The sequence below is a fragment of the Primulina tabacum genome, chromosome 1, assembly GCF_025594145.1.
Source record: "Primulina tabacum isolate GXHZ01 chromosome 1, ASM2559414v2, whole genome shotgun sequence".
Lineage (NCBI taxonomy): Eukaryota > Viridiplantae > Streptophyta > Magnoliopsida > Lamiales > Gesneriaceae > Primulina > Primulina tabacum.
Genome location: NC_134550.1, coordinates 25,508,731 through 25,522,851, shown reverse-complemented (window position 1 = coordinate 25,522,851; position 14,121 = coordinate 25,508,731). Strand labels below are relative to the sequence as shown.

Genomic DNA, 14,121 nt, shown 5'->3' with positions numbered 1-14,121 from the left:
AATATTTTTGCACGCTATATTTAATTACGAATGTCGTGGACCTCGCCGGATCAACCCCGGATATGCTTCCACAATTTATAACTTACAACTTAAAACAGCTCATAAACTTGCATCTTATCTTTACGACTCCCGAATTAAATAAAATGACTTACCACTTACCCCACGACTCGGAACTCGACTCACCCTTAACCAGCATCATAACTCACTGTTCAAACTCTTAGAACCACCTCTGGAACAGGCCCGAACCACTCCAACACAAGACATGCAACTCTAGACCATTCTAGGCTCTAATCGGTCACATTTTGACGGGTTCTATACGGCTCCAAACATTCCACGGCTCGAACCATTCCTTAACCAAGCCCTAGACCTTGACCTTAGGCCCTAACCAAGCCATTGATTCAGCCCTTTCCAACTGAAGTCTCACGCATAAGTCATAGATCAAGCCGGCGAAACAGCACCTTGCGTGAACTCCATGTGCAACTAACACGTTCTTGTTTCCAGTGACTTTCCTACAAGACCAGCAAATAAACTACCAAGAACAGGCTCACCTTAACACCCTAAGATATGGTCCAGATCCTAGCCATGAGCCCTAACACATCCCGAACCATGAACCAACCGACGGAAACGAAACAGCCCCATGCTTGCGAATGTTGCAGCTTGCGCTCCACCTATTCTATGCAAAACCAGACCACGTTCGACTTTTCAAGGGATGATAATTAACATCTAAACACAACCTAATACATACCCATATGCAGAAGCAACAGCCCGGATGATCCACACGAAGCCTACGCATCAAAAAACTCACGAAAACTTGAAGAATCGTGCGCAGAAAAATTCCAACATACAAATAAATGTTTTGATTCAAATCCTTCATACAGAAAGGTGTTTTTCATGCATATTTATCATCACAGTCTATGAAAAGATTGATGCTTCAAGAAAGGTTTAGAACATGTCTTTGCGTATAAATGCTCGAATAAAGAATACCGACGCGAGAGAACGTGGATGATGAACGGAGGACGATTGCTAAACGTTTTTCTTGTCAAAAACTTGCGAAGAATCACAAAAAATATGCAAGTAGGTGGGGAGAAGGGGTGGTGGCTGCTTGGAAGCCAAAAACCTTATAATTCTCCCACTATTTTTTTTTTTGTTTGTTTGCGTACGATGTGTGTGCACGTGGGTTTTATTCTTTTTAAAAAAAAATTGCAAATTAATTAAATACTAACTAAACAAATTAATTAGAACATAAAATTATTATAAAAATATTAAACATCATGCTCAAAAATTAAATCTCATAATTTTTTAAATTTGTTAATAAGCTTATGCTTAAAATATTATAATACTTTTTATTTTCATAAATATCAATTCAGCCATTGGCAATTTTCACTTAACACTTACAATTTTAAACAACTACAATTTATAACTTTATTAAAGACTGTCGTTTCATCAATGTGTCATTTTTAATAATTAACATATGACATTTATCCCGTGTCAAGTGTTCGCTTACTCATCTAACTTGAATGTTACAAAACACGTTAAAGATAAAATAATCATATTGGAACAGAAAAGTAAACCCCTGCTTTTATTTATTTTATTTTTTAACAAAACCTGTTTTTATTTATTATTTTGCAAAGGACTGAATTTAAAAGATAAAATTATGTACATATTAATAAGTTTAAAAAAGAATTAACATTTTTTTTTTCACGAAACACGTATTTTATGATGCAATTATTTAAGCTCCGCTTTTGACCGCCACATTATTAGGCGAGGCTAGCCCTCTACGCTTAGGTGGTTAATAGTATGCCAAATTCGTCTGCCACTTCATAATAATAAGTCTAAGGATGTCAATTCGAATGAGTTAATTAGATTAGATCAGGTTCAGCAATAGAGCCAACCTGAGCCCGAATCAACCTGATTATGAATTTTTTTCAAAGAAAATTAAATAAGAAATACCAATTCAAACCTGGCGATTCTATGGATTTAGACGTCGATTCACAGTCGGAACCCAACATGGTGAGGAGGTGCAACCTTCTCAGAACTGTTTCTCAGCAAAACTTCAAATTTGAATTAAAATAATATTCCAAGTGACGTTTGGGTCCTAAATTTTGGTAGGAGATGCCTGACGACGAAAATAAGGATAGAGCCAGAACAGAGCAGCTCTGCACTGTTCCACAATTAGTTTTTTTCTCCCACAGGGTAATGTAAGAACTTATCTCAAGTTTCCCAACATATAGAATTAAAAAGAAAATTTTACAGGAGAATAGAAAAGATGCTGAATAGATAAAACCAACAAGCTCTCAGAGATCTCTTATATAATGGAATTTTTTAACTTAAATCATGGTTTGGATAGGTTTTCTTTTTCCGTCTGTGCTTCGGCTTGACTGCATCCATCAAAGTCTTTACTTTGATTGTCTGTTCTCCTGCCTCAATAGTCTGTTGCAATGATGGTGTGGAATCCATTTCAGTAGGGGTTTTATCAATCATAGTAAACTGTGTCTTCACAGATGGTAAAACATCCATCTTCTCAACAGAGGTTGCTGCAGCTGCACGACACATAATGATTTACTAGAATATGCTAGTTCTAAAATCTGAACCATATGGCTTCAGCAATACAATTATCAAATAAAATACATATTTTTTTTAGACATCAAAATGTTTATGATGTTACTAGGAATATTTTGAAAAGACAACAGAATCAACAGCTTGGGATATTTCTTAATTGGAGAAATATGATTAAGAGCAGGCAATCTAACTCGAGACCATGGCTAGAATGATGTTTAGACGCACAGACACACTCCTTAACGGAAAAGGTGCAGTTTTGCTCATGCAATATATATAAAAGGATAGACAACTAAAATACCTCGTGATGCGAGAGATGCTTTCAGTTCATCACCATTTATACCCTTGGAATACGGATCCCTGCAGGGGAATTATAAAACCCAGAATCAAATAGCTAATAAATGAATATTCACTGAAGTTAATGTCTCAAAATCAGACGGGACAAGGAAATTTGTTTCAATAGGACCAGGATCTTGGCGAAGCAAGGTGACCTAGACCAAAAATCCCAGAAGACACGTAAGTATCAGTTAACCCCAATTTAGCAATTATAGTGAATTACATAAGGCTACTACTTAGAACATCTGAATCTATGGCGTTGAATGATGGTCAAAGAACCTACAAAATCCTGTATTATTTCAAAGATTTTCAACAAAGTATAATCCTATCTTCTTGTCATTAATAATTGCTATTAAAAGAAAAATAGCAACTTTGAAACAGCAGATGCAACCACAGAGAAAGTTCTGGTCTCTGAATATTCCTGGGCACTTTTGATCATTGAATTTATAACCCACAGAACTCAGTCTATTTAGCACTAGGGGAAACTTCTGATCACTGAATATTCCTGGAAAGCTTTGACCTTCTTTCACTTGTCACGTAACTTAAATTCTCCCAGCTTCACACTCCAAATCAAAGAATGTACGGTTCCCTTCACTTTCGTTTAAAATAATACTCTCTCCATCTTTGTTTTCTACAATTTTTCTTCCCAGGATGTCAAATCATCTCAAAAGTTCCCGACTTAACGTTCCCCCCCAATTTGCCTTTCACTTTATCGTCATCCCAAATCTCAAATCTATATTTCCAGCAATTATTTGAAACAAGTGGCCTCTCTTCACGTCACTTAACGAAAAAAATGTCATCCAAACACCATCAATTTTCAATATTCGGAATTTGTTTCAAAATTATCAAAGAAGGGTGACGCAAAAAACACAGTGAAACAAATGCACCACCTTAACTGGCACAAAACTATTGACCGACTGATTTGCATCTCAATAAAATCCAAGAAATACAAATAAGACAAGCGGAAACAGAACAAGACTCTACCAACTGGATGGACCACCAATGAAACTTTTAAATTTCGCATCACCCAACCTGCTTCCAGTTTTCTTCGATGAGTGGGTTTCAATTTCCATGTCATCACTTCGATTGACCTTTCGATCCTCAATTTTCAATCTTGTTTTTTCCATTTCTATTGACAAACTACGAACTCGCATTCCGGCACCTTTGCTAACATCTACAACTGGGTCAGGGTGTCGTTTGATTTTTCTCAATGCTCTTTCTGTATTATACGACTCAACCTGCACAAAAGAAATGATAAATTTCAAATAACAGAAAAGATCTTTGAAGACTTGTGTACAAATGAATTATGCAGACCACTAACAGCTTTCTTTATTTTGTTAGTTATATCAGCAGCCTTTACAGATGCAATGCGCAAGCATTGCATAATAACACTTTGTATGACTCCATCTCCTCCAGCTTTTTGAATAGCACACACGTCACCGTTTGTATTAAGAGTAGCAGTCAATTTTCCTCCCATAACAGCTTCTTCAAAGTTTGATGGATCAATTACCTACAAACACGAGTCAGAGCATAAACAATGCATAGAGGATGCAATTGATTTCAGAAGAAACAAGAAAAAGGAAAGTCAAGGAAAAATGAACGACCAGTTAATGTATTCTTACCACTGTACCCTCACTACCGATAAATGCAAAGGTTATTGCTACAGGGAGGTGGTGCACAATTAGTGGAAGTGGTTCCCTCACCTGTCAGAGTTAACAGTCATATTCAAGCTCAAATTTAAAATTTCAAGGCAAGCGCAAGAAAAATGTTCCTGCAAAGCAAATTAAAATCCACCAGAACCCCTTTAAAATCAGTAGACACCGTAATAAAAACCCCTTTAAAATCAGTAGACACCATGATAAAGCAGTGAAACATAGAACTAAAAATAAGAAACAGGCTAAAAAGCAAAACACACTTGCACTTCCAATCTACAATGGTCTATTAAGCCAATAAAACAGAAAGATGTAACTTTTAAACTCTAACCGTCGGATAAGGATTGTTAGTTAAATATTCTCTCCTGTTCTTCAATTCCATAGAAAAGAAAGAGACCAGGAATCCGAACAAAGCTGGTGGACAATAAATTATCCCAGAAACATTACCTCCAAAATCCCATGTACGTGTCTCTACCCTAACATAATTCTCTTTTATGTAATACAATATACCGAAAGAAAGCTATTTTATAAGTTATGAAAAACACATGTAAAAAATATATTAAAAGACCTTACATCGCATGTACCAAATTTACAGCATCAGCAAGCAGATATCAAGTCAACAAATAACTAACTCATTTTTTTTCCCAAGTCCATGCCCAGAAAAATCAATGATCCTAAAAATGGTTCGTGGGAGCCCATCAATGATATGTGACTCGATTATATAGTTGTCAAGGACTCTATGCGCACCTAGGACATGGAGCCTGAGGCGCAAGGCAAGCGCGCACCTTACCGAAGCAAGGCACACATTTTTTAATTTTAAAAAAAAATATATTTACCTTAAAATAAATATATTAAAATACGAAAAATTAGGTCACAATGTCACATAAAATAAAAAATAATTAACAAGTTCATAGTAATTAGTAGCATGATTAAAATTCTTCAATCATCCAAATCAAGTTCATCTTCTTCCATCGAATCATCAGAGACTCCACTTGTGTTCTTCTTGGACTTCATCATTTTTTTTATCAACATTAATTTTTTCCTCTTCTTCAAAAAGATGCGAAATCGATCTTTTTCTGGTTGTTTTGAATGTAGATACGCTCACCTCATTCTTCTGTTCAGAGCTCTCTTCTTCTGATTCACGTGTTGGGGCGTTGGGTTGCTAGTGTTTAGGTTTGGGCTATTTTTTTTAAACAAGTAATTAAAAAAAATTAACTCGGACGTGGTTAACTTCCAAGGCTAGTCCAGGCGAGTGCCTGGACTCAATATAGTGAATCCCTGCGCCTGGGACTCCCCTGGTGGCGCCTCTCGCCCTTTGACAACTATCTCAATTACATCACAACAATATCTTTAAAAATCATCTATACAGAATTAACTGACCTCAGGAGAATGTATGATAACTTCTTGATCGTTATCTCCTCCCAATGTGCAGTCCGGCCTTCGAAATGTCAAAAGAGCTACTAAAGCAGCAATATTGGCAGCATCAACAAGATTTCTATTGTAAAGGTAAAGGAAAACACAAATTAGAACAATGTTTAGAGTTGCAGAAAAACAAATAATCATGCAATGGGAATTCATAGGTACCATGTCCAACTCACCCCCCATTGTCTAGAATGTGGAGATCAATACGAATAGACCAAACCCATTTTCCGGCAACAACACAAAGCGATTCTGTATCCACAGCCCTGCTTGCCCTATAACACACTTTTCATGATTCATATGAAACAATAACATTTTTTTTAATGTAAACCATGATTGCATTAACAATTCAACAAATCAAGTTTTACAACATTTTGCAAGAAAAGAGGAATCAAATCCATGAAAACAAAGCTGCTATTACTGTAGGAGCTTCTATGAGCTAAGAAATGAGTAACTTGTTTTGCTGTTCTGTTCCAATGCTGGATACAAGTCAATGGATATAGAGCGCAGACTTTTTGAACAAAATCAACAAGTCAAGTTTTACAACATTTTTAAGCTACATTTCATCCACAAATTTTAAACGGATGCAATGGCCTGGAACTCTTTATGTGCTATCACAATTTACTCCACATTTTCAAACAACTAGATCAAATTTCAAACTTCAAACCCAGTGTTTGATAAGCAGTCCGCATAGCACTGATCTGTAATTTTAAAAAAAGAGGCGGAAATTACTTCAATCCACGATCAACTATGCGACCTAACTCCACCGCAAATACCCCAGGACGGCCTATTTCAAATGAATGATCTGCCATTGGAGAGAACTCGGTGTATATTGAAAGAGTTCCTTCATTAGGGCGGTCCCTGTAAGGTTGAACAAGTTGGGAGGTCACAAACCCCATCACATGTGTTTGACCCAACTGCACCTCCGATGAACCATCTTCCCTGTGCACATACAAATCCTTCAAGACCATTTACACACCCATATAGCCAAGCCATAAGTTGGAAAAAATATCATACTGAAAGAAAATATAATCTTTAGTTGTTCATTTGAATTAAAAAGATGCAACCATTGTCAGTAACAGGTTGAAGCATAGCAGATATTGACAAAAATAATATTGCATTCAATCTTTAGACCATGTGATGAGAAATTGTGCATCTGTCTGTATACTCATATGGTAAAATGTTCATCAATTTCATTTAAAAAATAGACAAAACTACCATCATGATCTTCCAACTTCCACCTGCATCAGTTCTTAAATTTTATACAAATAGAAAGCGGCCATATGGTCAACAGCAAATCAGCAATCATCATACACAAGCCATAAGGGTACGTGCAAAAGAACTCATTTTCAAGACACACTTTCATTCCATAGAAATAAAAATTCGAGACTCGAGCGCCAATGAAAATCAAAATGGCAACAGAAAGGACTTTATTGGGAAAATGTTTAGGCCTAGCGTGTACTTTAGAGTTTTAAGAGCTAAGCACATCAAACCAAAGGTTCAGGAAACTTCACAAGGGACAGACTTTCAAGAAGCCAATTGCATCGCAGAATACATTTCGATGCAGACTATCAGTCCATAAAGTATAATCATTTTGATTCAATAAAAGAAGCTGTATTTTCTTTAATAATTTATAACCGAACCCATATCACCACTAATTTAATGTCCCAGAAATCATTAAAAACATAATGATGTAAGTATAGAGTATTACGAGCACAAGTAAGTTGAGCTAAATGAATGTTTGAGAAAATGGTGTAGTAGATCCTCGCCTGCCAAACTTGATCGCCACATTCCGGTAATCAAATGGTCCACGCCCATCAATTCTAAGATCAGAAAGCAGAGCTGTTTCGATAAACTTCTTCTCATTAAGCGCCATCTGCTATGTATTGAGAAAAAAACACTAACAATTCAGTGATAACCACAAACACAATACAAAGTTATTACAGACTTGAAAAACTATAGAATTAGGAGAGAACAGACGCCAAACGGGGTTGGGATTTTTGGGAAGTTTAATCAGGTTGCTATCATTATCACATATCAAAATTTTTAGACTCCTGACATTCGTTATTCTAGATACATTGTCATATATCTGATCATGACTAAAACCGAGGTTCTTTATAAAAGCCTAAACGAGACAATGATTGATTATGATTATTATTGATCGTCATTTCGTATTATTCAATTAAATGCTGCAACAGGATCATTTCAATATTTCATCAAATTTTCATCAGGAATACCAATTTTCGCATAACCTTCATTTGGTTATCTAATTTTTCCCATCTCTTACGTTAACAATCCAATCCGAAAATTGCTTCGCTATAACACATTCTTCTCAGAACATAGATTATGAAGTCGTATATTTTCGTGAATCTCAAAATTGTACAATGTCTCCCCGTGAAACTTTACGTGCAGAATTCGAAATTATGAGAAAATTTTGTTTTATGGGTATTAGTTAGATTTATTGGCTCGTGATTTTTGAGTTTGGACATGAATTTTATTTTTTAAAGTTATGGAAATGTTACCTTAGTCAATGTATGTAAATAAATTTACATTAAATATCAATTACTATCGTTTTGGCGACATGAAAAGTATTTGAAACACATACTTCACGCCTAAATCTTTTTGCACGACATTTCTGAAAAAAGCAACAACCGGGGCTTCATCAAACTTATCCAAATGTATCAGGATGTCATTGATGAAATCTCCCCACAAAATACATGATAACTTGTTGTTCCTAATAAACAATCAAATACATATTAAAAATATGAAATAAAATCAAAGAAATAAATAGAGCACTGAAAATTAAATGATAAATTATATTATAAAACAGTGAATATAAAGTTTTATTCATCACAAATAAAATAAAAAATTAAGTAAAAAATGTATATTCTAAATTTTTTATAACAAAATCAATAATTTTTGTAGCACGCATGCTAAATTCTCTATTTTCTAACAAGTCTTTTGCTATCATTTTGATAATGACATTTATAAAAAAAAAAACTCATAATAATGATGGGTCGGAAACCTAATTTTATAATCATTAAGTTGAGCCAATTTTATTCATTATTATATTAATATCAAGGGTCTAAGCCCACAAACACTCCTAAATCTATAAACAAAGGAGCATCCTCCATATCCAAGATACACAAGATGTTTGGATCAATGTTATCGCTAGAAACTATTTAGTCCAAAAACTTTGAAATTGTGACGTCCATTGCTCCGATCACACAAGAAACTATTAGTTTCAAGAACTCTAATTATAATTGTTGTTTTAATTTCTTAGCCGTGTAAGATAATTTCTTTGATTATCTCATGTAGTCATGTTTGATAAGTCAGATGCACATGTGGGCTCATGGCTCAGAACATGCACATGCTACTGCTACAGAGAAGGATGCAAGAACAATAAAAACCACCCCAGAGCCAAACCCCTTAAGGATTTTAGGACTTTATGTAAGAGATTGTAATTGAAGCAACATTAAAGCATAAAAGTGTCAAACCAATTGCTATACCTCAATCAAACAAGCTGTACTTGAGAACTAGTAGATGTAATCGAGCTTAACAATGTCAAAAGTTGAAGCTGTAGTTTATCTGGAACGGAACAGTAGCTATACTCGCCAGAAAATGTTCAACTTGAAGCCGGGAAGTGATTAAGAACGAGCTGGAAGAACACAGCTTAATCAGTGTATATTCTTGGTTCGAAAAACAAGCTTCAACAACTAGAAATACTTATAAATCGGAAGAAATCGCGACTACAAAATATGCACAACTTTGAATCGCGACGAGGTTTTGATAGCGATTTTGAGCACGAATCTTAGGGTTTCCAGAGCTTAGATCGAATTTCTAGGTCGAATGCTATCACGTACGGTGGTCGTCGGGTTGTTTCTGGTGGTGTACGATGGCATCAGCGCGAAATCGAAGAAAAATCGATTTGAGACTAACCCTATGTTTATGTTTGGAAGCAAAGATTTTGAAGGATTTGTGGGGATTTGGATTTGTAACTCTTGGTTTTAAATTCAACCGGAGTTGAATTGGAATTGGATTTTAACAGAATTTGATGATATTTCGATTTGAATTAACTTAAAAAAATATAGATAACAAATTTTTTTAATTATTATTTTTTTATATTTTTATGGTTGAATTAAATGACAAATTTATTTATTTTTTATTTTATATATTTGATTTTTTATGTATATTTTTATAGCTGTATCGAATGTTGAACAAATTTTTATTCACTAATAATTTATTTTTTATTTATAAAATTATAATAAGATTGAATATTTAATTTTGAAATAATTTATTTCATAAAATTTAAATTTAAATATTTAGATGTTATGTTTGATTATTTTATTTTAATAATTCATTTTTATATTTATTAATTGAAGTTAGTTAATTATATAAAAGTTTATGTAGTTTATATAATACAAATATATAATTAAAATGGTATAGAAAAATATATGATAAAATTAATTTAATTTTTTATTTTTTTATAATGTGAATAATATATTTTAAATATGGATTTATGTAAAATATAATTAAGATTATTTTAGTAAAATTTTCAAATTCAAATCTTGTTTTTTTCAAACAAAAAATTAATTCTAAATATAATTTTTAAATTTCAAACCAAACACAAGATGGAATTCCAAATCCATGAATTTTCAAATCTAATTCCAAATCCAATTCTACTTTCAAATCCAAATTTTAAACATCCAAACACTATGTTAGGCTAAGATGGGAAATGGAATTTGGGAATTGGGATTCTCTTACTTTCTTCTTGTGTAATCGGAGAAGACATCATTTTTTTTTTGTTTTTTTATTTTTATTTTTTTTTTATTTTTTTTATTTTTTTTTCGGAGAAGACCTCGTTGATCTCTTTTAAAAACATTTTTTCTTAAATCATTGCCTTTGATTAAAAATAATCTTTCAAAGAAATCGTTGTCTTTGACGGTTATTTTTAAGCTTTTTCCTTGATTGAAAAGACAATGTTTTATACTCTTAAAAAAACACACACACAGATAACAGTTTACAATAGTTGACAAAAATAATTGTCATAGCTACCAAAATATCGGCTCATAGATAATGATTTTTTGAAAAGTTGTTGTCGTTTACCCAAAAAACCCGTTGTCTTTGATCATAAAAATACTAAAAGACAATGTTTTTTATTAAAATCATTGTTAAAAGGAAAAAAAAGAACCATAATCTCTTGAGTTTGGTTGAATTCATATTTTCTAGTAATGTCATTATTAATATTAGCTTCTATCAGAATTATAAGACTTATAAATTTTTAAAATAGTTACAGAACGTACTGTTGATCCATGATTCTTTAATTCATCTTCAAATTAAAGCACGACATTTGATAAAAACTCTAAACTAATTAAGTATGATTCCTTAGGCTTTTGAGTAAAATACTAAAACTTTTTAAATTGGTAAAAACCAAGATTAATTAATAAAAAGATCAACCATGTTCATTCTTGCCACAAATTAATAAAAGAAGATTAGAATAGGTGGCGGATATAGACCATTGAATTGGTGGAGGGGGATTCGGTTATGTTTACATAAATAAATTATCCATATTCTATTTAAACATCATAAAATGGGGATTACGAATGACTAATTAATTATGTTTAATTTTGTTATTGAAGTCGAAATGAATTGTTAAGACCGACTAACAAATGTTAAATATCTTGACAACAAATTAAATAGGAAATGATTTTAATTGTTCTGCTCTAATCTGAGAAATTAAATGAAGTAATTTGTCGAATCAGTAGAAACAAGTTATTCATATGTTATTGGCGATATAATTAATTTAATCACAATATGATTAAACGAAAATGTATAAAAGGAATTCATAAATTCGAATACATAATTGTAGCTAGACTTTGAATGTAAGAATTTTTAAATTAAATGTTTGGAATACGGTAGATCGATTGTTTTGGTGTCGAAATTTTCATAATTGATCAATCAACATCAACTTCTAGAGTTAAATAAATAAGTTATGTTGCGACCGAGTAATATACGGTAAGTATCAATGTTATTTGGTGTATGATTGATTGATTTGAGTGACACTATATGTCAATGTGTCTTATTTGAGTTGATGTGGATTATATTCATGATTGATAAATAACACATCATTTTATACATACATCGATACATGACATGCACGTTGAGTTATGATATGTAGATACATTGATATAATTGGATTTTGATTATGGAGTTTTGGGGGTTTTTTATTATTAATTTAAAATTAAAAAAAAGTACTTCAGATAAAATAAATTCAAAATTACGTTAAAATGTTATCAAAAAGAACAGATTCTATCTAGTTGGCATCGTCGTGGCTCATCATCTGCACCTTGTAGGGGTTTATTTCATCCTATTCATGTGGGCATTACCCCCATGATAGGATGGATGGCCAAGATTTGTCCATGCATATATAGGACCCATTTTTTTTTTTTGAAATTGTATGTGTGGCAAGATCTTACCCGTTGAAATGAAGTGAAGCTAGTGCCCATATAGGGTAGCATCTCATTAACCCCTTGTAGGAGCGGCTACTCCTCCACTTCATTTCATCGATGCTCCGCCACCTCACCCCCCATCTGTGCTTACAAAGCACGAATGCTCCCTACTATCCACAAATTTGGCTTATCTCCTTCACCCATCTCCTTCTTCCTTCACTCTCTTTTCTCTCTGGCTTTCGAAAATTCTCCTTTCCCCACTCTCTTTGACATGCCATAATTTAACGATATGTTATAGAAAGTTCACACCAAGTTCAGATTTGAAAAGCCTTCAAAAGGAGTTATGTTTTGATACAAAAAATTCGCAAAGAACTCACAATTTGGTCGATCTATATTTTGCGTTGGATATGCGTCGATTCTCACGCCACTTGTGACCACAGCACCACTGTGAACCGTTGTGCTTAAAGAGTCGTGAACCACCGCACAACCGTGAACCGATTCTCATTGGATCGATTCTTAACATTTTATGCACAACTTCAACCAACTCCAACAAATTAATAGATCATAATACTCATATCGGTCTAATACATTGAATACTATATTCAATCGATCCATTATCGATAACTACATGACCATCAAAATATAAGAGTACATCGATATTAGACATTTTTCCGAAGAAATTTGGGAGAAAATTTAAGCAGAATTCTCAAAAAAAATATATTTCAGGAAATAAAATTTATAACTCATTGAAAAATCATCAGCGTTCACAATATTTTGTAGATTTTAATACGCGTCTATAAAATTAGTAATATATTGTGTAATGTTCAAAATGAAAAATTATTCAATTATATCCTATGCGTGATTTATCCGACATATTTCAGAAATCATATGAAAAATTCGAAAAACGATTTTCATTATTCTAGAAAAAGAACAAAATGAATTAATTATCACGTACTTCTACATCCAATTTGTGAAATTTTTGAACGGAAATGAACAAATTTGTGGAATTATTGAACAAAAATGAAGAAAATAATTAATTGATGTGGCGGAGCATCTGTGCTTACGAAGCACGGATTTGGTGGTGAGTTGGCGGAGCATCCGTGCTTTGTAAGCACAGATGGATGAGTGTACAGTATCCGCGCCTAGGCGCAGACGGGTGCCACGACACTACGATGTATTCAGCATTCGTTGTTTTCGATCACGTTTTAAAGCATTTTCAAGAAACTAATTTATTTTGAAATATTTTTTTATTTTTAAATTAGTAACAAAAAACCCGAGTTTTGGATATGATATTATTTTGGCATTATGTGGCCCGTAAAGATGTAGACACGTAGTCATTTGCGACCCATATGATTATCGGCTGAGATTTGGGATTTGATGGAATTTTTCCAACACTATCATATGGATATTCCCTTATACTTGGTCAATGTCAGTGTGTTTGCTCCAAGTTTGACGATTTGATAGTGTTTCGATTGATTCTGGTACATGTTCAGTGGATGAAAAATTGACTTGATGCCATCACGATATGCATGCATTGCATATCTTTTACCATTTTATATGAAATGTCTACTACTCATTTTCTTTAAATAAACTAGAATTTTTTTAAAAAAAGGTTTCGGCCGACTACTTATACATATATGTATATTTACTTTGCACCATTTAAAATAAATCAACCAACCTATTATTTAAAAATCTAAAACGTAGTACAA

The 14,121-nt window shown here is 33.3% G+C and overlaps 1 protein-coding gene across 6 annotated transcripts; it reads right to left on the bottom strand.

Moving 5' to 3' along the window:
* Positions 1-2,036: 2,036 nt before the first annotated feature.
* Positions 2,037-9,924, bottom strand: LOC142543100 (exosome complex component RRP45B-like). Of its 6 annotated transcripts, XM_075650127.1 has the most exons (11): positions 9,731-9,923; positions 9,473-9,621; positions 7,733-7,839; positions 6,696-6,905; positions 6,143-6,238; positions 5,925-6,039; positions 4,515-4,595; positions 4,214-4,402; positions 3,877-4,130; positions 2,858-2,916; positions 2,037-2,540 (listed from the first exon to the last, which is right to left on the bottom strand). In XM_075650127.1, exons 3-11 carry the CDS (start codon positions 7,837-7,839, stop codon positions 2,323-2,325), a joined length of 1,329 nt encoding a protein of 442 aa, XP_075506242.1. In that variant the 5' UTR covers positions 9,473-9,621; positions 9,731-9,923; the 3' UTR covers positions 2,037-2,322. The 6 variants fall into 6 exon arrangements, with proteins under 6 accessions (XP_075506242.1, XP_075506250.1, XP_075506234.1 ...); XM_075650135.1 differs by having other exon boundaries at positions 7,733-7,842; positions 9,473-9,923; XM_075650119.1 differs by having other exon boundaries at positions 9,473-9,923.
* Between the last annotated feature and the right edge of the window lie 4,197 nt (positions 9,925-14,121).